The sequence below is a fragment of the Sapajus apella genome, unplaced genomic scaffold (assembly GCF_009761245.1).
Source record: "Sapajus apella isolate SASKATOON/1434 unplaced genomic scaffold, GSC_monkey_1.0 scaffold25, whole genome shotgun sequence".
Taxonomy (NCBI): domain Eukaryota; kingdom Metazoa; phylum Chordata; class Mammalia; order Primates; family Cebidae; genus Sapajus; species Sapajus apella.
In genome coordinates, this window is record NW_022436965.1 from 4931132 (window position 1) to 4954451 (window position 23320).

The 23320-nt window shown below is 34.5% G+C and overlaps 1 protein-coding gene across 7 annotated transcripts in view; it reads right to left on the reverse strand.

Moving 5' to 3' along the window:
- Window positions 1–23320, reverse strand: part of HMCN1 (hemicentin 1) — a 528603-nt gene that overhangs the window by 74984 nt on the left and 430299 nt on the right. For all 7 annotated transcript variants that reach the window (XM_032291619.1, XM_032291616.1, XM_032291617.1 and 4 more), the window contains 14 exons: window positions 23158–23319; window positions 22339–22452; window positions 22022–22224; window positions 21652–21733; window positions 21411–21542; window positions 20904–21053; window positions 18514–18673; window positions 16268–16392; window positions 15865–16048; window positions 15166–15263; window positions 14003–14281; window positions 5871–6067; window positions 2284–2365; window positions 842–978 (listed from right to left, as the gene is read on the reverse strand). In XM_032291619.1, the coding sequence (XP_032147510.1) occupies window positions 842–978; window positions 2284–2365; window positions 5871–6067; window positions 14003–14281; window positions 15166–15263; window positions 15865–16048; window positions 16268–16392; window positions 18514–18673; window positions 20904–21053; window positions 21411–21542; window positions 21652–21733; window positions 22022–22224; window positions 22339–22452; window positions 23158–23319 (2105 nt within the window). The remainder of the gene's footprint in view (window positions 1–841; window positions 979–2283; window positions 2366–5870; window positions 6068–14002; window positions 14282–15165; window positions 15264–15864; window positions 16049–16267; window positions 16393–18513; window positions 18674–20903; window positions 21054–21410; window positions 21543–21651; window positions 21734–22021; window positions 22225–22338; window positions 22453–23157; window position 23320) is intronic.

A 23320-nucleotide genomic window follows, 5' to 3' on the forward strand; every position in this document is an offset into this window, starting at 1 on the left:
GCATTATAGTCTGCATACAATAAATAGCGAAATGGAAGTACAGGAGGGTTAAGTGATATGCATGATGATTTAGCATGTTAGTAACTCTCAGAACCCAGCCTCTCCATGTTTGGTGTTTGTGTGGTTTGGTGGTGGTGGAAGTCTTTATGTCTTAGGTGTTAGGGGACATAATCTCCTTTTGTAATTTACTAGAAACAAAGTGTAGGTTATGATAAGACGATGAGGAAGAACAAAGAAAAAAAAAAGGAATAGTTAATCACTAGAATAAACACAATCAAAACATTCAGAGTCAAAGCTTTCAGTGGTGTCTAAAAGGCTACTAAGGATCCTGGCCTTAGACACTCTATGACAGCAGGTAGGTATCATGTGAGCATGGCAAACTTTAGATAGCCAGTTACTGGCTCTTCATGGATCCCAGTCTCAGACGCCTGGTATCTTTGGGGTCACTTGTGAGGTCCAAGCTTAGACCAGGAAAATTCAGTAAAAGAAGCATGCGGCAGTTGAGACTTTGATGGTTTCTTCTCTCTTAAGAAAGAGCTGAATATTTCAAATCAGACTTTAATCCATGGACTTCAGGAAATATAAACTTGGGCAAATTTACAGAGTGTCACAAATCTGAATACCTTTCTCTGACTTATAGCCAACTTTTAACTACCCTTGCAAAGGCAAATAATAAAGCAAATAATAAAGCTAATTTTAAAACCCTGTACACACTGCTGTGATGTTGAATAATTAGTAACCTGATGTTATTCGGTTTTGGGTACCTAGCAAAGGCCCTAGAGCTGATTATTATTTTTTTTAATATCAAAAAGGAATTTGTGGAGCTTATCAAAAGATTTACCTGTAACCGTTCTCCATTTTTCAGCCAAGTAATTACAGGTGGGGGCACTGCATCTGATTTGCATTCCAGTGTCACTTGTCTGTTCCGTAACACAGTGATATCCTGGGGCTCATCAGTTCCAGCAATATTAGGAGGTACTGGGTATGAGAACAAATACAACAAAAGCTTTCAAAAAAATGAGATGTAGCATGATCTGTGTGATCATAGGTATCAAAAAAATGTTGGTTCTGTTACATGAAATAATAACAGGTATAAACTGAAAACATTGAAAACATTACTCATTTGTAGCCTAGATAATTACAAACAGTGGGAAGTTTTTTTTTTTTACCTTATTTAGCACTTTCATATTCATTAAGTAATGAAATCCTTCCAACAACTACACGAATGATAGAAGTAATATAATTGCATTATTTTCACCACTTGACAGCAAAGAAATGGAGGCACAAAGAAGGGACCCCCTTGTCCAGGTTATACACTTGGTAATAATTTTCTCTGAACATAAGATTTAAAAATTACTACATCAGGGAGTGCCCATAATAATATACAGAATGCATTTTTCATGTGACTTTTTACAGAATTTACATGTCAATTGATGACAGGTTTAATTTGTTTGCGGAGATGAAGCTGGCACTTAAATCCCAGACAGTTTGCATTCCTTAGTCATGTAGGCTATGAGAATGAACCAAAGATCTTCTGATAGTTTTCAAAAATTCCTACCCATGAAGAATAATTCCTATTTCAATGTTAAAACCGTATTGGACAGAGTCTAACTCGCCCAACTCTTCTAAGAAGTAATTTGACAGTAAGTTTCAAAATCCTTAGAAGTGTGTGTGTGTGTGTGTGTGTGTGTGTGTGTGTGTGTAACCAAGCAAGTGCATTTACAGAAATTTCTCAAAGGGAATGGGTTAACATATGAATGCAAAGTTATCTATAGCAGTGTTGTTTATATTGGTAAAAATACAGAAATAACCTAAACATCCAAAAATATGGAGTAAAACGGGATACAATAGAATCACTAAACATGATGTTATAAAAATATATTTCTTGACATGAAAATGTTCACCAAACCACTGAGATAAAAGCAAGTTAAATTCTATAGGCACACTATATAAACATACATTTTGTATAAACATATTTTTGTGACAAAACATCTATGTGCAAAAAAGTCTTTGTGTGATAAAATTCTGGATTTTTAAATTTTCTTCCTCATATTCTATTATTTTAAACCAATGAATACAAGTTATTAATGCAGAAACTAATCAAGTAACAAAACATCCATGAACTGCCCCCCAACAGAACTTGATTAGTCAGATATAAGAATCAGATTTGCAAAATATATATTCCCCAATTTATAAACATCTTGTGATGTGCTGTGGTGTTGTTGCAGGTTCTTCTAATTAGGTGCATGTATGATAGAAAGTGAGATGTTTTGCCACATTTACCATGTACTCTCACTAGATATTCCTTATCATCATCTCCGGCAGGACTGGATGCTAGACACGTATATCTTCCTGTATCCTCCACCTACAAAACCCAAATAAGTAAATTACATAATGTTAACATGTTAGTTTTGGTTATTAAATATCCACTAGAATGCATGTAAATATCCCCACACCAAAAGCAAGATAATTAAAGCAAACTGTTTAACACTATGATTAGCACTCTGATAGAAAGCATTGCTTGGTATCTACGTTATATGCAAACATATGTTTTCACAAGAGTTTGGCATTTGATATAGGAATGTTTGTACATTAAGTATATTTAATGATATCTGGCACCATACGGGATAGACTATATCTCCTCAATGTTCATTGAAAAGCAAATATTCATGGGTTTAAATTGCAGACTGAGAAGTTACAATGAAGTCTTCCTCAAGAAAATTAAATGTTTATTAAATAAGTAAACAGATAAATATCTGGTTATTAAAATCAAACACATTAATACCTCATCTTGACTCTACCTTTGATATACATGGTGAAATGAGAGTTATACAATGTGTTAGAAATAGGGTCATACTGATAGCAGAATCTATTATTATCTAACTAAAACCAAAATCATTTCTTTAAAAATTCCCAAGCATGGCTTCCATGGAAAGTTAGTGTTCATTCATGTTTGACATTGTATAGACAAAACCTATAATCATGTACTTGTAGAGGAAACTCTGGAAAACAGATGCTCTTACTACTGGGAAAAATGCATTTTGGAAAAGTAGAAAAATCCTGTTCTCATTTATTTTACTACTTGAACATTCCCAGAATATTGGCATTTTAAAAATTCTTACATTCAAACTGACTTTAGAGGTTTTGGAAACACTTTTTGGTAGGCTGCAAAAACTCCTTTAAAAATCATTGAGACTAGAATGTTTGGAAAAATACTTAAATATGATTTTAGAAGAACAACTCTTACATAGTTGTTTAATTAAGAATTTTAAAATAATGTGCCATTTACTAAGAATAATTTCTGAATTTCTCCTATCTTTTAAACCTCTAAAACTAACTCTTCTCTACCAACTCAGTTCATTCGCAATTGATATCACCCCCCCACTTGTCTTGACTTAGCCAAACCTGAACCATCATTCACGTCCACTCTTACATGTTCTCTCTTCCACAAAATATTTCCTGACAACTTCTGCCCTTCTGGCTACCCACAGACATCACCTGCAGTTAGTTTCCAATGTCCTTTTTTACTAATAAAAGGCTAGAAAAATTATAGTGAAGCATTTATCTTTAGAGGAAGATTTTGCAGAGCTGGACATGCATTATGGCTCACAAAGGAAAGGAGGGTACAGTATGTACAGTTTTCCAAATCTATTTAGTCATAGAGTGGGCCCCTCCCTTCTTGAGATAAATTACAGAACTAGTGTTTGATGAAAGATGTTTTAGGAAACTCTTGTCTATACCACACAATTTGCAATTTGCAAATCATCCACATCCATTACATGCCAGGCGTAAGTAGATGTTGCAGATAAATACACGAAAAAACAAAGTTGAGATAAATAAAATATAATGCAGTAAGTGAAACTACAGAAGTATATACAAAATGCTACGAAAACATAGGAGCAGAGTAATCAAAATCAGTTTGGGGACTTCATCATATTTAATTTTCCACTTCCAGATAGTTTTTAATGGTTCTATTGTTGACTCATATCTAATTGTATCTCATGTATCAGTCATTTTTTCCCGTAGACATCTAGAAACTTCTTGAAGGCTGAGAAATGTCATATATCTTAGGTCTTATGGATTCTCCACACTAGCTAGAACACATGGGAAATCTGGCCATCATTTAACACTCTATGAGACCTTCATCTTGTTTTCTTATAACCCAACCTTTTGTTCTTGCCTTTAAGACCTACAGTAATGGCCTTAACTTCCCTTTCAAGCTTTATTTGTCATTATTTATTTATATTCATGATTCTATTCTACATACTTTCCCGTCTCCATGCTGTTCCTAATGGCACAGAATTCTTTTGCCTACTTTTTGTTTGTTGAAATTATATCATTCAAGAGTTTTGATTCAGTACGTGGTTTTAGTTTAACCTGACTCGAGGTTACCGCAATGTTTGAAATGGAGAGAAAAGAGGAGAATGGAAAGTATGTGCTACAAGACACTAGTAATGCACTGTGCTGAGATGCACTAGCTAGGCTTCTGAATCAGACTAAGGTTTGAGGCGTAGGTCCATCACTGAGCACCAGTGAGTACTTGGCAGATAAGTTCTTAATCTCTCTGCACCTGCTTCTGGATTTGTGGCATAGACAAACTGCCTCACAGAGATGTCATGAGGGGAATGGGTGGGGTAGATAGCCCAGAGATGAACACAACAGGACATAGTAGATAGTCTATAACCCTTAGCTCTCTTCTTCCAGTTCCCTTTCTTCCATTCTCAGTAAAAAAATGCAAACAGGCCGGGCGCGGTGGCTCAAGCCTGTAATCCCAGCACTTTGGGAGGCCAAGGTGGGTGGATCACGAGGTCAAGAGATCGAGACCATCCTGGTCAACATGGTGAAACCCCGTCTCTACTAAAAATACAAAAAGTTAGCTGGGCATGGTGGTGCGTGCCTGTAATCCCAGCTACTCAGGAGGCTGAGGCAGGAGAATTGCCTGAACCCAGAAGGCGGAGGTGGCGGTGAGCCGAGATCGCGCCATTGCACTCCAGCCTGGGTAACATGAGTGAAACTCCGTCTCAAAAAAAAAAAAAAATGCAAACAAAATATGATCAAATAATTGGTTATTCTACATTCAGAGAAATGATGATTATGGTAACAACAACAGCAACAGCAGGAAAAATCCTATCTAAGTCTTTTTTTGTTTTTTTAAAGCATTTACTACATGCCTGTGGCACCAGTCTAAGCACATCATGATGGATTATTTCTTTAAATCCCTCAGTGTATCAATGAGGTCTGATGATTATTTTTATCCCCAGTTTACAAATGATGGCATTAGGGCTCAGATGGAAAATAACTGTAACATCAGGTATGCCTTTACTAGTAGAATAGAAGATTGTTACAATAAGACATCCCAGACATATTTCTCTTTTAATATATTCACATTTCAGATCAATTTCCTTAAACCTAAACTAAAAGAACCAATTTTATTGAACTGATAGTTATTTGAAAAACTGTGTCTCTCCAGACCTCCATGTCTGCTAGTTCATTTTGGAGATCAAAAGTGCTCCTTGAAGCCTTATACATATGCATGTCAGATTGCTTTTTGCCAGTTCCATAAAGGACTAAAAAGCACAAATTAAGAACTTCAGGAAATATACTAGCAGTTATAGCACTGTGAAAACTTGCAAAAGTTAATGGAAAGAAAGGTATCTTGCATTCTTCAGAGTTTAATATGATACTGCTTTGTCTTCCTTTAGGCAAGTTGCCCAATCACGCATATCATAGGACTAATCTATCCTTGCTCAAGTTACAGAGATCTGTGATATATAAGGGTTCAAAGACACAATTTCTGCCACAATTTTCATGTATTAGCAAGTGAGATGTTTGACCTAACCTAAGATAATTGTATGAGCTCTGACACTTACCTGAGCAGTAGAAATTCGAAGAACCTCTCCTCCTCCTAGAGCTTGCACTTGATCCGTCTGTGGAAGGGGCCGGCCATCTTTCATCCAGGTCATTTTAGGGGCTGGGATTCCAGAAGCAATGCAGGCAAGTTCAAGAGGGTTATTAACAATTACTGAGATCTCTTCATGTTCTTCAGATCCATTAATGTGAGGTGGTTCTATTTAAAGGGAATAAAAAACAATAATAAACCCACTGTATCATAAAATACTGCGTTAGAAAAACTTGAAAAGAAAATCCAACACAAATTCACATTCACATGATAGAAATGGATTAGAACAAGGAAAGTGAAGTAGTTCCCAGATGTCATTACCATTTCTCATCGACACTATTTCAAAAGGGATGGATCATGCCTGTAAGAGATTATGAAGTAAATGGCAATTCATTACCATGTAATTATAAAACAACAGTTGAAACTCAGTTAATTATGAGAGTCTTACTTGACTGAAAGATTTGAAAACAATAAAACCCAAACCGCAAACCCATCTTGTACCATTTTTTGTGTGTGTGTTTTTTTTTTTTTTTTTTTTTTTGGGAGGAACTTAGCGTTTTACAATGTTTTGTATCTTTAAATACCAATAGTTTTCTATAAAAACAATGCGTGAATACTGTGGAATTTTGCTATCATCTTTCCCATGCAGAACGTTGAGGGGAAACAATGACTAAGCAGATGAAAAATAGTTACATTTGGAGATAATTTCTGTATAAAACACGTTTGTTATGTCTGGTTGGGAGTAACTTCCTCTTTGGTTACTTATGGTTCTAAAATTACCTTTCTCAAGAGAAGGTCAAAGAATACAAACACTGGGAAGAGACATTAAGGCTCTTCAGTATAACGACTCCCAAGTTTGGTAATTCCTTTAAAACACATTCCCCTTACAATGACCATTCAAGTTTTCTATGACACTTTCATAGTTTAAGTTTCCAGCTTTATTGGATAAGGCAGCCAAAATAGCTGTTGGACAGCTCCAAGAGTTAGCAGGTTTGTTTTTCTTTTCTTTTTTCTTTAATAAGGCACATAGTTTAGAACAGTGACTCATAGCAGAGGATCTGGAGTCTGAGTTTGAATGCTGGTGTCAACAATGATTAGTTTCACGGATTTGAGCGAATCTCTAAAATGGAGATACCAACATTATTTACCTAATAGGATGGTGTGAGGCATCAGTGAGATACATTATATATTTGTGTGTGTGTGTGTGTGTTTCTGTATCTGTTTTATTTTACAATTAAAGGTTCTTAAAAAGTTACTACTACTACTACGGTCTTTACTGCAGCTGTTGGTATTATTAAAATCTGCTTCCTAAAATTTCTACCACCTCTTAGACTCTGTTTTCCTTCTGGAGAAAGAGAATATATTAGGTTGGTTCTCCTTTTCAGATTGTAATGAAGTCAGCATTTCTACATCACTGTCCCCCGTGACCTCTTTTTACTTCTATCCATCTTATGTATTGCTGTCAAAATATATTTTCTTAAGTGCAGTTTAATATTGATCTAAGATTTTCTGCCTAAAAGATTTTAATGGCTCCATGTTGCTTATTGGATTAAATAAAAACTCCTCATCATGATTTCCAAGGCTTCCACAACATGGTCTAGATCTATTTTTGTAATTATATGCTTTTTACATACTTATATGTAACCTAGACTTCAAATCCCTCAACAAGCTCAGTCCTTTCTTGCTCCTCATAGTCCCCTAACTGAGCATGTTCAAGTGCCATCAAGGTTATGTTGTCACCAAGTTCATTTGTGAAAGCAATAAATCATTTCTTGATTCTCTCAACTAATTATGAAATATCTATGTCTTTTGATTTTCATAACATGTTATTTATACTACTCAAAACACTCATCTAATTCCCGGTTTGCCATAGTCAATTATTTACCCCTCTTACTGGTTATTTAATATGTGTCAATCACCAGAATACAAAGATTAATTAGGGATGCTCCCCGTCCCTCTCAAAGTTTGTAATTACTAGATTTAAAATAGTAGCAGTAACCGTATTAACATGTTCTTGAGTGGTTCAAACCCCAGACTGTCCAGGTCTTACCTGTGTTAAGTGATTGTGAACTATTTTACTCTATTTTTTGCACATATGTCTTGTATTTTGGGCAGAGTAAGAGTTGTCTATACTCCAATAACTCCAGAATTTACATTTCCAGCCTAGACTCTCTTTTGAGCTCCAGATTCATAAATGCAGTTATCAAATAAACATCTCCATTTGGATATTTGAAAACCACTTAAAACTCCACATGTATGCAGATTGAACCTACTGTCGTATTTCTCAAAATCTAGTTCTTTGCCAGTATCTCTGCATCTTTGTGATGGATTTACCAATCGGTCACATAAGCCAGAAACTAGGAGTTATCTTTGATACCGTCTTCTTCATTACTCCCTTGTGTCCCAGGCTACAAGTCCTGATACTTACGTTATACTTATTTCCAGAATACACCTTTTTTTCTCTCATCTCCCTCACTCTAATTTGAGCTGCAATACCATTTACTTAATGTTTTTTCCCTTTCCTGTTTGTAGGTACCTACCCAATATTACTGATTGCTTTCTGATTAACAGACTTAAATTTTGTTGGGGCTGTCAATGTGCTAAACAAATGACATTTCCTAGCTTCTTTAGCAGATAGTAGATGGAGTGGATGGAGTGGTAAATGACAATTCTGACCAATGACATGTAGGTGGATGTGGTTCTGTGGGGCTTGTAAGAAAGTCTTAATTATTTTCTAAAGGGGCAATTCTTCACCCTTCCTAGTTACCTGCTCTACTGTTGCATTTAGAACAGCATCTAGTTCTGCTAGGGGTGAGCAAATACTGCATGATCACCAACCAACCACGTTGTAAAGGTTCAAGAGAATTGCAAATATTTGAACTGTTGAACCAATGCAACGACTGCCTCCCTCCAGCCATCTCAGTGAGAAAAACAGAAGCACTTTGTTGGACCCACCATACCTTGGCTCTGTTGTTCACAGCCAAACACAATTCCTTATACTGGTCTCTCAGAATCTGTCTTGCCCTGTTCAAATAGCCTTGCATTTTGTAGCCAGAGAGCTCTTCTCAAACTGTAGTTCTATTTGTTATTCCATTTTTAGAACTTTCAATGATTTCTCATTGTTACGGGATAAAAAGCAAACTTCTTACTGTGGTCAACAAAGTCCTTTATGACCTGCCCCTATCAAAACCCCCTATTCTGTATGATGCTCTCCTTTGTCGTCAGTGGTCTAGCCACATTGGACTTTTCAGAACCACTAATATGCCATCATACCTCCCACCACATGGATAGAATTAAATTGAGCATTTTTCCCCAAGTTAAGATGTTTGTATTCTGAGTGGTAGCACTGCTTCAAGTGAAGAACTTTTCAGAATTTAATGGAATTAATTTTCAACAGATGCTGAAATGCTAAAACTTCTCATCTTTCTTCTAAGGCAGTTTTCAAATCTGTTTTGAGAAAATATTATTCTTATAAACTCTTCCACTTTATAAAAGGCAGGCCGTTCTTTAAGAATTCCACTAAGAATGTCATTGTTCTTTTTCTCCTTCATTTTCTTCATCCAGAAATGCACTGGTCTGTGATTCTGCTCCTGGGTTCTTTCTCTCCCAGCTACTCCCACCCCTGCCACATGCTAAACCAGGCCCTTGCATTTACAGGCCTGTATGAAAACAGCAGCCTCTTCAATTCATTTTTCACTCTGTCACCAGAGGGATGTTTTGGAAATGAAATCTGGCTGTAACATATTTCTCCTTAAGATTCTTCCATTGCCTTGGTGATGCGGTCCAAACTCCCTAAAAAGTTGTCAAAACGTTTCATATTTTGGCCTCTGTGCATATATACTTCCAGTCTTGTCTCCTGCTACTCTTCCTTTTACACTCAGTTTCAGGGAGTGCAAACTGACAATTCAAATTGTATTATCTCTAGGCAAGAAATGCGTACAAAAGATCTCTAATTCCCCACTCATCTCTACAGTCCTACTCTTCAGGGCTCAGATTTATGCTTGAGGAGATCAAGTCTGAAATTTACCATTCCACAGAATGTTATTTTATCCATATAATCTTCATCACACAGAAAAGTAATTACTTCTTTAGTATCTGTGCCCTCCACAGATGAAGGGAGTTGAGGGCTGTGATCACATCTTTCTTAGTTATGCACTTATGTGTCTGCCACACCACACACGTTCATAATCATAGTTAAATGATGGCTAGAAACATGCCTGTTACGTAATTTATATTCAATAATACTTAATATGTAAATGATGAATGTGCAGGATCACATTATGTCATCTCTTCTAATTCCTCACATTCTGTAAATTGACGTACAGGAATTTTCTACCCAACCCCAACCTGTACCTCCCAAACACACAGTTTTTTCTTTTTTTTCTTATTGACACATAATTATTGTGCAATGTGATGTTTCCATACATGTATACATTGTGTAATTATCAGATCAGGGTAATTAGCATTTCCATCACCTCAAACATTTATCAGTTCTTTGTGGTGAAAGCACTGAAATTCCTCTCTACTAGCTATTCTGAGATATACAATCCTATATTGTTAACTATAGTCCCCCTGCTGTGCAACAGAACATCAGAACTCACTCTTCCTTTCTAATTGTAGCTTTGTACCTATTGACCAACTCCCGCATCTCCCTTGAATTTGGTAATCGCTGTTCTATTCCTTAGTTATACGAGATCGACTTTCTAAAATTTCATGAGTGAAATCATGTGGTATTTTCTTTCTGTGCCTGGCTTATTTCACATAGTTTAATGTTCTCCAGGTTCATCCATGTTACCATGTGACAGGATTTCATTCTTTTTTATGGCTGAATAGTATTCCATCATGTGTATCTACCACATTGTCTTTATTTATTCATCCATTGTTGAACACTTAGGTTGGTTACACATCTTGTCTGTTGTGAATAGTGCTGGAATAAATGTAGATTTATTTGGCATACTGATTTCATTTCCTTTGGATATATATCCCGTAGTGGGATTGTTGAACCACATGGTAGTTCTATTATTATTTTTTTGAGGAACCTCTATACTGTTTGTCATAGTGGCTGTACTAAATTTACAATCCCACCAACTGTGTACAACTGTTCTCTTTTCTCCACATCCTTGCCAACGCTTGTTATCATTTGTCTTTTTGGTAATACCCATCCTCACTAGAGTGAGGTGATATCTCATTGTGGTTTTGATTTGCTTTTCTTTGATGGTTAGTGATGTTGAGGCTTTTTAATATACCTGTTGGCCATTTGCATGTCTTCTTTTGAGAAATGTCTGTTAAGGTTTTTGTGCATTTTAAAATTGTACTCTTTGTATTTTTGCTATTAAGTTCCTTATAATGTATTGGGTATTAACCCCTTATCAGATGTACAGTTTGAAATATTTTCTCCCATACTGTAGATTGTCTCTTCACTTTGTTGAATGTTTCCTTAGTTGTGCAGAAGCTTTTTAGTTGATATAATCCCATTTGTCTATTTTTGCTTTTGTTGCCCAAGTTTTTGAAGTCTTATCCAGAAAAATTCTTGCCTAGTCCAATATCATGAAGTGTTTCCTTTGTGTTTTCTTCTAGTAGTTTCATAGTTTGTGATCTTACATTTAATCTTCAATCCATTTGGAGTTGATTTTTATGTACAGTGCAAGATAGAGGTCCAGTTTCATATTTCTGCATGTGGACATTCCAATTTTCCCAGCATTATTTATTGAAGAGACTGTCCTTTCCCCAGTATGTGTTCTTGGAACCTTTGTCAAAAATCAGGTGGCTGTAGATGTATGAATTTATTTCTAAGCTCCTTATTCTGTTCAATTGATCTATGTGTCTGTTTTTATGCCAACAGCATGCTGCTTTGATTAATACAGCTTTGTAGTATATTTTTAAGGCAGGTAGAGTGATGCCTTCAGCTTTGTTCTCTTTATTCAAGATTGCTTTGGTTATTTGGTGTCTTTTGTGGTTCCATACAAATTTTGGAATTTTTTTTTCTATTTTGGTGAAGAATGCCAATGGTATTTTGATAGAAGTTGCATTGAATCTATAGATTGTTTGGGAAGTATGGCCATTTTAATAATTTTAATTCTTCTAATTCATGAACTTAAACTATCTTTCCGTTTGTTTCCTTTCCATTTCTTTCATTGAGGTTTAAATTTATCCTTATTTTCTTTTTTGTGGATAGATATGTACCTCAGTATCTGCAGAGGATTGGTTCCAGACCCTCTGTGAATACCACAATCTGCAGATTCTCAAGCCTGGCAGTAGGCCTTGAGAAACTCATGGATACAGAAGTTGGCCTTCAGTATCCATGGATTCCAAATCCAATGAATATTAGATTTTTAATATGCAGTTGTTTGAATCTACAGATGTGGAACCCATGGATATGAAGGGCTGACAGTAAATGGGATTATTTTCTTGATTTCTTTTTCAGATAATTTGTGGTTGGCAAATAGAAATGCCAATGATTTTTGTATGTTGATTTTGTATCCTGCAACTTTACTGAATTTATCATTTCTAAGAGTTTTTTGGTGGAGTCTTTAGAGGTTTTCTATATATAAGATTATGCAGTCTGCAAACAGAATATTTGACTTCCTCCTTTTGAATTTGGATGTCTTTTATTTATTTATTTTTTGCCTGGTTGCTGTAGCTAGGACTTGAATACTATGTCTAACAGAAATAGAGAAAGTGGGCATCCTTATCTTGTTCTAGACCTTATAGGAAAGGCTTCTGACTTTTTGTTTTTTAGTGTGATCTTAGCTGTGGATTTACTATAGTCTTTATTGTCTTGAGGTATGTATCTTCTATACATAATTTGTTGAGAGTTTTTCTCATGAAGGAATGTTGAATTTTGTCAAATGCTTTTTTTCACATCTATTGAAATAATCATATGATTTTTGTCCTATCTGTTAACATGACGTATCACATTTATTGATTGGGCATGTTAAAACATCCTTGCATTCCTGGAATGCAACCCATTTGATCAGAGTCAATGATCTTCTTAATATACTGTTGAATTTGGTTTGCTAGTATTTTGTTGAGGATTTTTGCAACTATGTTGATGAGGGATATTGGCTTGTTGTTTTCTTTTGCCTCTAAATATCCTGAAGAACTTCCTTTGGAAGTCTCATCTACTCCAGAGAATAATACTTCATTTATTTAGATATTGTTCTGTTCCCTCTACGGATGAAACTCCCTTTAATCCATCTGGAAAGTAACTAATTTGGCTCAATTCAGTCCAACAAATAATGCATTAATAGTCTCTAATGTATTAAATGTTGTGCTAAGCACTGGGAATTCAGCAATAAGTAAGAAGACATTTGCCCTCATAAAGCTTAACTAGGAATGAAGCAGAATTTTAGGGTTACATAAATAATTAAATTTTAATAGGTGCTCCAAGAAAGATTATAACATACTCTGAAACATGCTAACTTCCACCTAACCAAGGCTCTTGCCAAAATTATTTTGCTTTTCTCTATAGGGTGTATTTTCTGCTATGTAAGGAGCATGAGGTCTCACTTCACAGTGAAAAAAATAAACAAAACGCCAAAAGGTCTTATTGAAATACTTCATTTCATTATCTTCCTTTTCTTCCAAGTTTAACATTTTTTACTTCAAGCAAAAGAAGTGTTTTCTCTTTAAACTGTTGCATTTAAAACACGTGAATACATATTTTAAGAATTTAAATGAACTCAAGAGTAAATAAAATGATTATTCCAGCTATAATCTACAGATTGGATCATTTAAAGACTGGGATTATGTATAATAGTATACGTACTATGCTTTTTAAAATCAAATTTCTATAATCGGATGTGCTTTCAGTTCTTGGCAAAAGTCAAAAACATACTTATCAATTGGTTATAAGATTTTATCAATGAATAATGCTTTATGAGCTGGAGTTTTCATCTTTTCAGACAGATAAAAAATACAATTTAAATTTAACATGCTTCAGATGAGAGTAAGCTAAGGTGAATTAAAAAAGAAATAAAAATGCAATAAAAATTTTAAACATTTTGCCTCATAGCAACTGATTCTAAGAATTATACTTATTTACAAAACGTTCACTGTCATTTACTTTCCAATTATTCTACATGTACCAGAATGTTTACATACCTAGGACCCTGAGGATAAAGTGCTTGCTGACTTCTCCAGCTTCATTTGAGGCAATGCAGGTGTACTTTCCCGAATCTTCCGTCCCTGCTTTGAGGAGCTGCAGGACCATTCCATGGGTGCTGACTGTCAGATGGGCATCAAGCCCCAGGGGCTGGCCATCTCTAAGCCAGGCCATCCTGGGAGCTGGGGTTCCATTTGTAATGCATGTCATAGAGGTGGAACTGCCTTTGAGAACCGTAATTTCCTCTGTCCCCATTGCATTGTCCATAGTTGGTGGTGCTACATAGAAAACAACATGTGAAAAATGTGGATGTCTATTGTAATTTGAGATAAATTTAAATTAATGCTATAATGTTTCTGTCATTGAAGAAAATATGCACTTTAAAGTTGTGTATAACTAAGGACTTCACAATAAAAATATCTATTTGGAATGCTAATTATTAATTTTTCAAATATTAGCAATGAAACCTAAAAATTGTTTTCTTAGAGAACATACAATGTGTTTTAAATTTTGGTGATTTTTCAACTTTTTAGGTCCATCTCTTTAATTTGTTGTAATGTGTATAATAGTTTTAGTAGTGTTCTTTTAACTAGTTTATAGAGTATAAATAAAATAATATCAAATTACAGAGTAAGTCATTTGTAGATTATAATAAAGAGTAACTTAATTGCTCTGAGGTGTTTTGGGGATTGGGAAATGCGGATCAGCAAACTTCAACATTTCAGAAATGGAAGGTATTGAGGTCTCTCCACACACACACACACACACACACACACACACACACACACACACACACATATAAGCACATGCATCCTTCATAGTTTGAATACTCTAAATAAACTGCTAGAAAAGATTTGACTTTTTCTTTACATGAAAAGACTGGTCTTTTGTCTGGATTGAAATGCTATTTAAAAAAATAGATTTAATTTAGTACAAATTTCTAGATCAGAAGAGTATTTTAACAGACAGACAGTACGGTCCAATAATATGGACCTTTCAGAAGAAAATACATTCTTCTCTAGTCAGTAAGATCCTGTTTCACTAATCCTTTTTGATGGAGGAAAGTCAGATTTCTAAATCTCTGAGGAAGTCAATTTCTAAAGATAAGCCTGTTACTTAGTACTGAGATAGTAAGTAATGGGGTCATTTCTGTGACACATACCAAACACTTGAAGATTGTAATGCTTATTATCCACCCCAGCTCTGTTGGAGGCCACACAAGTATACACAGCGACATCAGACACCTGAGCTCTCACAATCCTGAGAAACAATTTGATCCAACATTTCATTACTTGATCCCATGCAACAAATACACATAAAATAATTATGACTTATAAATAGGTTATAGAAGGTGATTTATGTTGGAAAATTTTAATTATGAAGCTTATAGCCATCCATCACAAAATATAGGGGCTTCAAATGCAATTTATTCTACAAAGCTGATTAGGCAGTGACAATAAACCACTGAAAATATAGCATAATTTAAGAGGTGAATATTTTTTCAAATACATATTAATAGAGAATGCTGCTAACATGAAAATCACATTATCATAGTAGGCATCTTCCTACTACTATCTTGCCACATAAAGTTTTAGCTAAAAGAGTAATTCCTGGAAATACATATATGGTAACAAACCTGTCTATAAAAGACCCATTTTACACATTTACTAGAACATGAGCATTTAAATAAGGATAAAAATCATTTTAATTGTATATTTGTTGTCTTCCTTCTACTAAAAATATACTTAAAGGGAAAAAACACAGTAAAAGCTTAGAAAAGAACATTTCTTAAACACTGTTTAGATGAAGGAGAAGTCTATCATCACAGTTACTTAGGAAATAATACACAATAAAAGCTGACCTGATAACTTGTCCTGCTGCCATTAACCGGATATGGGAGGAGAGAGGCAGAGGAAGTCCATTCTTCAGCCAGTTTATCTGTGGCGGAGGCGTCCCTGTGGCTCTGCATTCAATATTTATTGAAGTATCCACTAAGGTCATTAGTTTCTCTGCTTCTTCTTTATTACCTCTAATTGTAGGTGTAACTATGACGGCAGAAAGTGAGAGAGAAGGAAGAGGGATGTATTACTAGTTCAAATAATTTCAACTACAACTGCTCTCATTTCAACATTGTATCCCCAAAGGATATAATGGTGGCATCAAATTTCAGACTAAATGCTCCAGACGCCTATTGCTGGACCTTCACTTCTATTGGTAGCTTCTTGAGGCAGCATTGTTAAAAGAGGGTGATATTTCATATTTACCATAGACATTCAAGTTAAAAATTCGGTCTTCTTCTCCAGCAGGATTAGTAGCAACACACGTGTATTTCCCTGTGTCAGATGTAAGAGCTCCATAAATGTTTAATGTGCTGCCATTTGCACTCACTCTATGGAAAAGATCATAACAGAGGGGCTGAGATGATTAATGTGAAGTTAAGATCTAGAAAACTCACTCCAAATTATTGTTTTCTTTAAAAAACACCATAAAGTGATATCTTCATTTTATTTCATTAAGTACATGCAAGCCTTTTAAAATCAGAGTTACTGAAACTGATGGAAAATTCAAGCAACCAACTGAAATTCTACAGTAGTGAGTCTCATATCCACCATTTCCTTATGAGGAAAAAAAGGAAATGAACAAAATCAGGAATACTTCTCTATTCAAATCATAGGAAAGACATGTTTTTCTCAAAGAATAATATATTCTTAGTTATCAATATAAAGCTTGAATTAAATGCATGTTATACAAAATTCTGGCATGCAAACTGAAGACTGTTACAGACAATGAGAAACTGAAAAAATTATACATAAAAACTAGTTATAAACAACTTAATACCTTAATAAAAAATAGAATAGGATCATTTATTTAAATTGTGACATCATGTGTATCATGTGTCGCTATATTTTGCAAACATTTTTTCTACAAATTTTTGCTAAATAAAGCTTTTCTTTTCAATATAATAGTAAAATACAAATATACAATGAGATAATCAAAGATCTCTAAGCTAAGATCATTTCATTATTGGTTGTCTTCACATACCATTAATTACAAAGCAAAATTTCCTTTGTTTTATGTAGAGATTAAATTGCCATCTACAGTTACTTGTGCAATAGTGATTTCATTAGAATCACCCACTGTCAAAAGGAAAAGCTCCATTTCTACTACATCTTGTTATTAAATGTTTATTGAGAGCTATTTTATTATCTGGGATATAGCTGTATTTTTTCTTTTTCAAAATATAATTTTTTTAATTCTATGAGTTTAATTAAATTAACAAGCAAAAAAGCAAGTTGCCATGATCAAACAAAAGTAGTACCTTAACTTTGGAAAAACGATTGTACTTGATTGACAAACTGTTCTACCTACAAATCTATACATATTATGGAATTAATGAATAATAAATATATAATAAGTAAATTTAGAATGTTAATGTAGGAGAAGGAATGATAGGCTCTAAATTCCTAGTTACAAATATTATCTTATATAAAAGATATCATATGCAAAAGACCTTATCTTTATATCTTACATAAAATCTTTAGGTACCATTGAATATCTAGTACTTGGTCTGGAATATGGCAAATACTAGCTGATTTAACAAAAATAATTAAATACTTTTTATTTACTCAGAAGTGTTCACACCAGAGAAATAAAACTTAAAATGCATCCTCTAAAAGACTAGAAATGTTAATACATAATGAATACAAAGAAAATTATATTTATCTGTCTTTAAATTATGTATATTCAATTTATTTACCAAAAAATATACTCCAAACCCTTAGGTTTACATATTTGCTCAAAATGTTAAAGTGTACAATACATTTAATTAATGCCTACTTATGCATATAATCTGGTATATGTATGTAATGGGATTTTGTGATGAAGTAATCTAGTACAATATCAAATTCTGGAATGTCTTTCCAAAGGAATTTGTTGTTGAAAGTAATAGGAGGCTCTCACCACATTATTATTCAATCTCTACGTGGTTTGTGGCATGGGTAACAAGTGCCAGCTAAAAATGGGATTTGGACAAACCATTATGAGAGTTATGACATTACTGTATTTTTTCTCAAAAGGAGCCAATCAGTATACCATGTACAGTTTGGTGGTTTCAGCATACAAAATCGTATCTAGAATTATTGATGAATCATTTGTGAGATAAAGTTGCAGGAAAGAACTTATTATTTTTATGTCATGGGCTTTCATATAACCATTCTGAAATTAGAAGAATAAAATCAGCAATAGTTAACATTACAGTTAATGAGTTAAAGTTAACGAGTTAATTAACATTTCAGAGTTAATGGATAAGAAACATACACAATTCTGAGTGATTCTCCAAGGAGAATGTCTACGTACAGTTCTCCAAAAAATTTTCTTTTCCTTTGTGAATATGATGATAGCCAAGTTCCAATGAGATGGAATTTGGCATCATTATTTATGTGAAATTTGAAGCATAAAGCACTGTAGAAGACCTTACAATGTACAATGTAAAGATTCTTTTTAAACATACCGGATTCTTTCTGTTTCGCCACTAGCTATGGGCTTTCCATCTTTAAGCCATTGAATAAGTGGGGTCGGAATGCCATTTGCATTGCAGACCAGCTCAACATTTTCTCCCAGAAGGACACTGACATCACTTGGAATTTCAGCACCAGCAACACTTGGAGGAACTTTGGAGAAATAATTAGGACTTTCATTAACAAGACACAGATATAAATTCTAATAAATATAACAGAGTCATAGAACAATATGCCATTTCAATTTCATATGCTTTGTAGATTATGGTTCAGGATCAAACTATTGTTATCTTCATGAATTACTTTTAAATGAGGAGGATAAAGAAACACTTCAATATTCCTGGTGTATTTGTAACTTGATATAATTATTTAGTCATAGAGGCTAGTGATAGATCTACCTCATGATCACCCTTTATGGCCAAATTAAATCACTCTTAGGTTAAATCCTTAATGGATAGTACAGTTCAGAAAAATCTGTCTTATAAAATATTGGGATAAAGGTCTGAGGAAAGTATCTTAGTTGGTTATTTCTCCATTATTCAATCTAATTATTATTTATTCTGAACAATGGATTGGCTTATTGTAGTTTTGAAGAGCCAGTAGTTTCTATTCTCTTTTCCTAGCCATCTTTGGTTTTCACTTTTATTTCATTGAGAAATATTGTGTAATAAAAATACTGCCAATAATGTCAGATAGAAATATGTTTGAATTTCTATTCTATATGATCATAGTGATCAAAAAGCAGGTCACAGAAGCCAATTTTGTACATGTTTTCCCCACACCATGTTCAGTAACATCCCATTGGTAGGCTGAAATCTTGTATATATTAGATCAGGGTGGGAATATTTACACCATGGAGACTGGCAAACAATTGTCTACATATCATGATCTTTTTGATTAGAGAGATAATTCTTCTTTTTTTTTTCTTTGGGATGGAGTTTCGCTCTTGTTACCCAGGCTGGAGTGAAATGGCGCGATCTCGGCTCACCGCAACCTCCGCCTCCTGGGTTCAGGCAATTCTCCTGCCTCAGCCTCCTGAGTAGCTGGGATTACAGGCACGCGCCACCATGCCCAGCTAATTTTTTGTAGTTTTAGTAGAGACGGGGTTTCACCGTGTTGACCAGGATGGTCTCGATCTCTTGACCTCATGATCCACCCACCTTGGCCTCCCAAAGTGCTGGGATTACAGGCTTGAGCCACCGCGCCCGGCCAAGATAATTCTTAAACATTTACCAGCACATCATCGAATAATCCCTATAAATCTCATTTTAGTCATGCAGAAAATGATAATAATTATACCACAGTTGCAGAATTTAGAGTACTAAAGAAGTTGAGTCAATAAGAACATTAGTATCAAGAGACATCCTACAATGAGTATCTGATATACGACAAGGACGGGACTAGGCTAGGCCTCATATGCATATATTATTTCTAGTTCCAAGACATTACAAAGTATATAAAAATCTGGTAAAATGTTTAGTACTATCACATATCTTATGGTTAGCGTTTATTATGATGAATGCATTAAACATAATTAAACATGCAACTTCTGACACTGAATCTCTGTTTTTCCTTCAGCTTCTGAAATCCCAAAGCATCATTAATTATCACAGAAAGACCAATTGATACTTGTGAACTTAATTCTTTTAATTTTATTATTTTGGAGTTAGCTTTATCAGAGCACATAACAGATACATAATATTCATAATAGAATTCATAATTTATGAGAAATTCTTATCCTAGTAACTACAATAAGATTGGAAGAAAAAGTATTTCAACTTAGTTTCAAGTTAGACTTTCATTTCAATTTCAATACTGAGTCAAATGTAATAATCAGAGTTTTACTGAAAATTAAAAAAAAACAAGTTGTCCCTAAAGTGCTTAATACTATGTTAGAACATAGTAGGCATTAAATAGTTGATGAATTGCTCCTTATGATCACCTTAAAGTAGGATAAGATTCTTCATTCATTAAAATTTACTTAATTTACCTGTGCTCAGATCATAGTACAACTTCTTTGTGAATTAAATCTTATCTATACAAATAAGAACAGATCTACAGGCTTAGCATCAAAATATACCAGTTTAAAATAAATAAGTGTGACCAAATAGAATATACACTATAGAAAATTAATAATGGAAGTGGAAATGGAAAATTGGAAAAAGTAGAGATTACCAAATTGCTACTATTCTTTTTTCCACACTTATGTCCATTTCCATGAAAACAGAATCACCTGGTAAATACAGGACAGAAAACCGATGATATTTTTTGATCATCTAAAGATATTTTGAATCAATTACTAGTGATCTCTTTAAATGTAGATTTTGTAGTATAAATGGAATAACCAAGAAATTGAAGATAGATCACAGTGGACAAGACATACCTTGAATTGAAAGAAAGTAATTTTTCTGGGCTTTTCCTTCCATATTTGAAGCAATGCATGTATAGTTTCCACTATCTGAACGCTGAGAACGGGCAATTTGGAGTTTGCTACCTCCAGACAAAATATGAACTTCTAGTGAGTCAGAATTTTCTAGAGGTAGAAACAAAGCACAATAAAACATTTAAAAAAAACCTTTAAACTTTAACATCTCTAAAGTTCATAAAATGCTTTGCTTTATGTGATAAATGTATTTCTTAAAAATTCTTCCTTTGTACTTTCAAGTGAGTCTTTTTTTAAAAAAAGAGAAAAAATCTTATAAAATGACTATTTTTCAATGAGTCTATTTTAGAAATTTATATTTCAGTGCATTAGGCTTCTTGAGCATGATACTTAAAATGTGCTAGTTTAAACACCCCTATGAGCATGACACTTAAAATCTGCTAGTTTAAAAGTCTGGCGAATTAAGAGCAAAAGAAAGAAACACAAAAATATGCATGGCTGCCTTACCTATGCGCTTGTGGTTCTTCAGCCACGCTATCGTGGGAGGTGGGATTCCAGTGGCATCACATGTTAAGGTCACAGGATTGCTGATCGTCTCCACAATCACTTCTCTTTCAGGTCCTTCAATACTGGGTGGCACTGTAAAAAAACAGAAGAAAATCATTTGTCCTCATTAAGCAAATTTGGAACACTTTTTTTCATTTGCACATCTGGGGGAAAAAGAGTTGTATTAGAGGCAAATGCTCACCATATACATTGAGGTGGAAATTTTTATCATCCCGTCCTGCTACATTTATAGCTCTACATACATACTGGCCTGTGTCAGATACCTAAAAGAAAAAGATACTATTGTATGTGCTCCATTAAGTTATAGATGACCAATCATACTGTTTGAGTGTGGATTAAATCATCAGTCATCTGTATGCTCAACGCCCCAGTTCTAAATGCCTTCGGCAATCTTGCTGTTTTTCATAAAAATAGTCAATGGCATTGGCTATGTATTTTTTTTAATGAAAATCATTTTTTCACTGTAGTGAAAGGGAATGTGTAACTTCCAAGTATCTTTTCCACCACCCCACCAAGGCATCATGACACTCAAGCAAGAATAAAAGGTGCACCTCAGCTCTCTTAATGTGTAGCATTTGTCCATCAGCTAAAATCGCCACATGAGTAGACTCGGTTATCATCCGCCCATTCTTATACCAAGTGGTGACGGGAGGTGGGACAGCATTCGACTCGCACTCCAAGGACACAGAAGTCCCCTCTCTTACATGAACTACAGAAAGAGATTCACTGTTGTGGTCTTTAATGCTTGGGGGCACTGAGGGAAGAAAATAACAGAAGGATTTTTTTTTTTTCATTAAGGTGCTCAGACAGAAAATATTGAATAGCAGTTTAAAAATAAAAGAATTTTATGACAAGAGTAAAAACAAACCATAAACAGTCAGGGAAACCTTTTTCTTGCTTTCACCAGCTTGATTGATAGCTATACAAGTGTATTCACCACCATCGGATACCTTGGCCCGAATAATTTGTAGAGTTCGACCACCTGTAGGCAAATAGAATGCAATTGTAGAGCTGTGTACAGGTTGTTCTAACAACTATTTTACCAATCAGATAAATAGCAACATATAGCCTTTCTTTTAGAGTAAAATTTATAGAGAAGAATTCCTATTTAAAATAAAATGATCAGTTTTCTTTGATCTTTCCTTTATTATTCACCCACTTTCTTATAAAGGAAGAGTTTCTCTCTCCAGCATCCAAACATGGATAGTAAAACTGTCTGATACAGGTTCTAGTGAGCAAACAGCAATTGTACTATGTCAAAATAAGTGTTTCCTGAGTTTAAATTTCCCACAATGCTGAGGTGACTATATCTATCTATCTATCTATCTATCTATCTATCTAGTCTATCATCTATCCTCAAGGAACTTTAGGATTGACTAAAAACATCCAGCAGATAATGAAAGTACTATTTACCATCTACCACTTGGTATTACTAGGCCGTTCTAAGCTGTTCTCTAAATTTTGTAATTTCTTGAAGGAGACCTTGTTATTTGTACATTCCCACTAAAAGCAGAAAAGTCTACACAGTCTTACTACCTTAAGGACCCAAATGGGCAAAGAGAGGCATTTACTGTGAACAAATAAAGCATGACAAAAGTTTGGAAAGAGACTAATTTGCAATGCCATTTGCATTAAAATAAGGAAAGATGAGAAAATTTTGTCTACTTTATAATAAGCAGTTTCTTACCAGGCACAATGAGAGCATTTGTGTTCAGCTTGATGGGCTGTTCATTCTTGAGCCAGCTGAGGTCGGGAGGTGGGAAGCCAGAGACCTCACAGGTCAAAGAGATGAAATTGTTCACCACAACAGTAAGATTTTCAGTTTTAGGACCAATGACACTTGGAGGAAC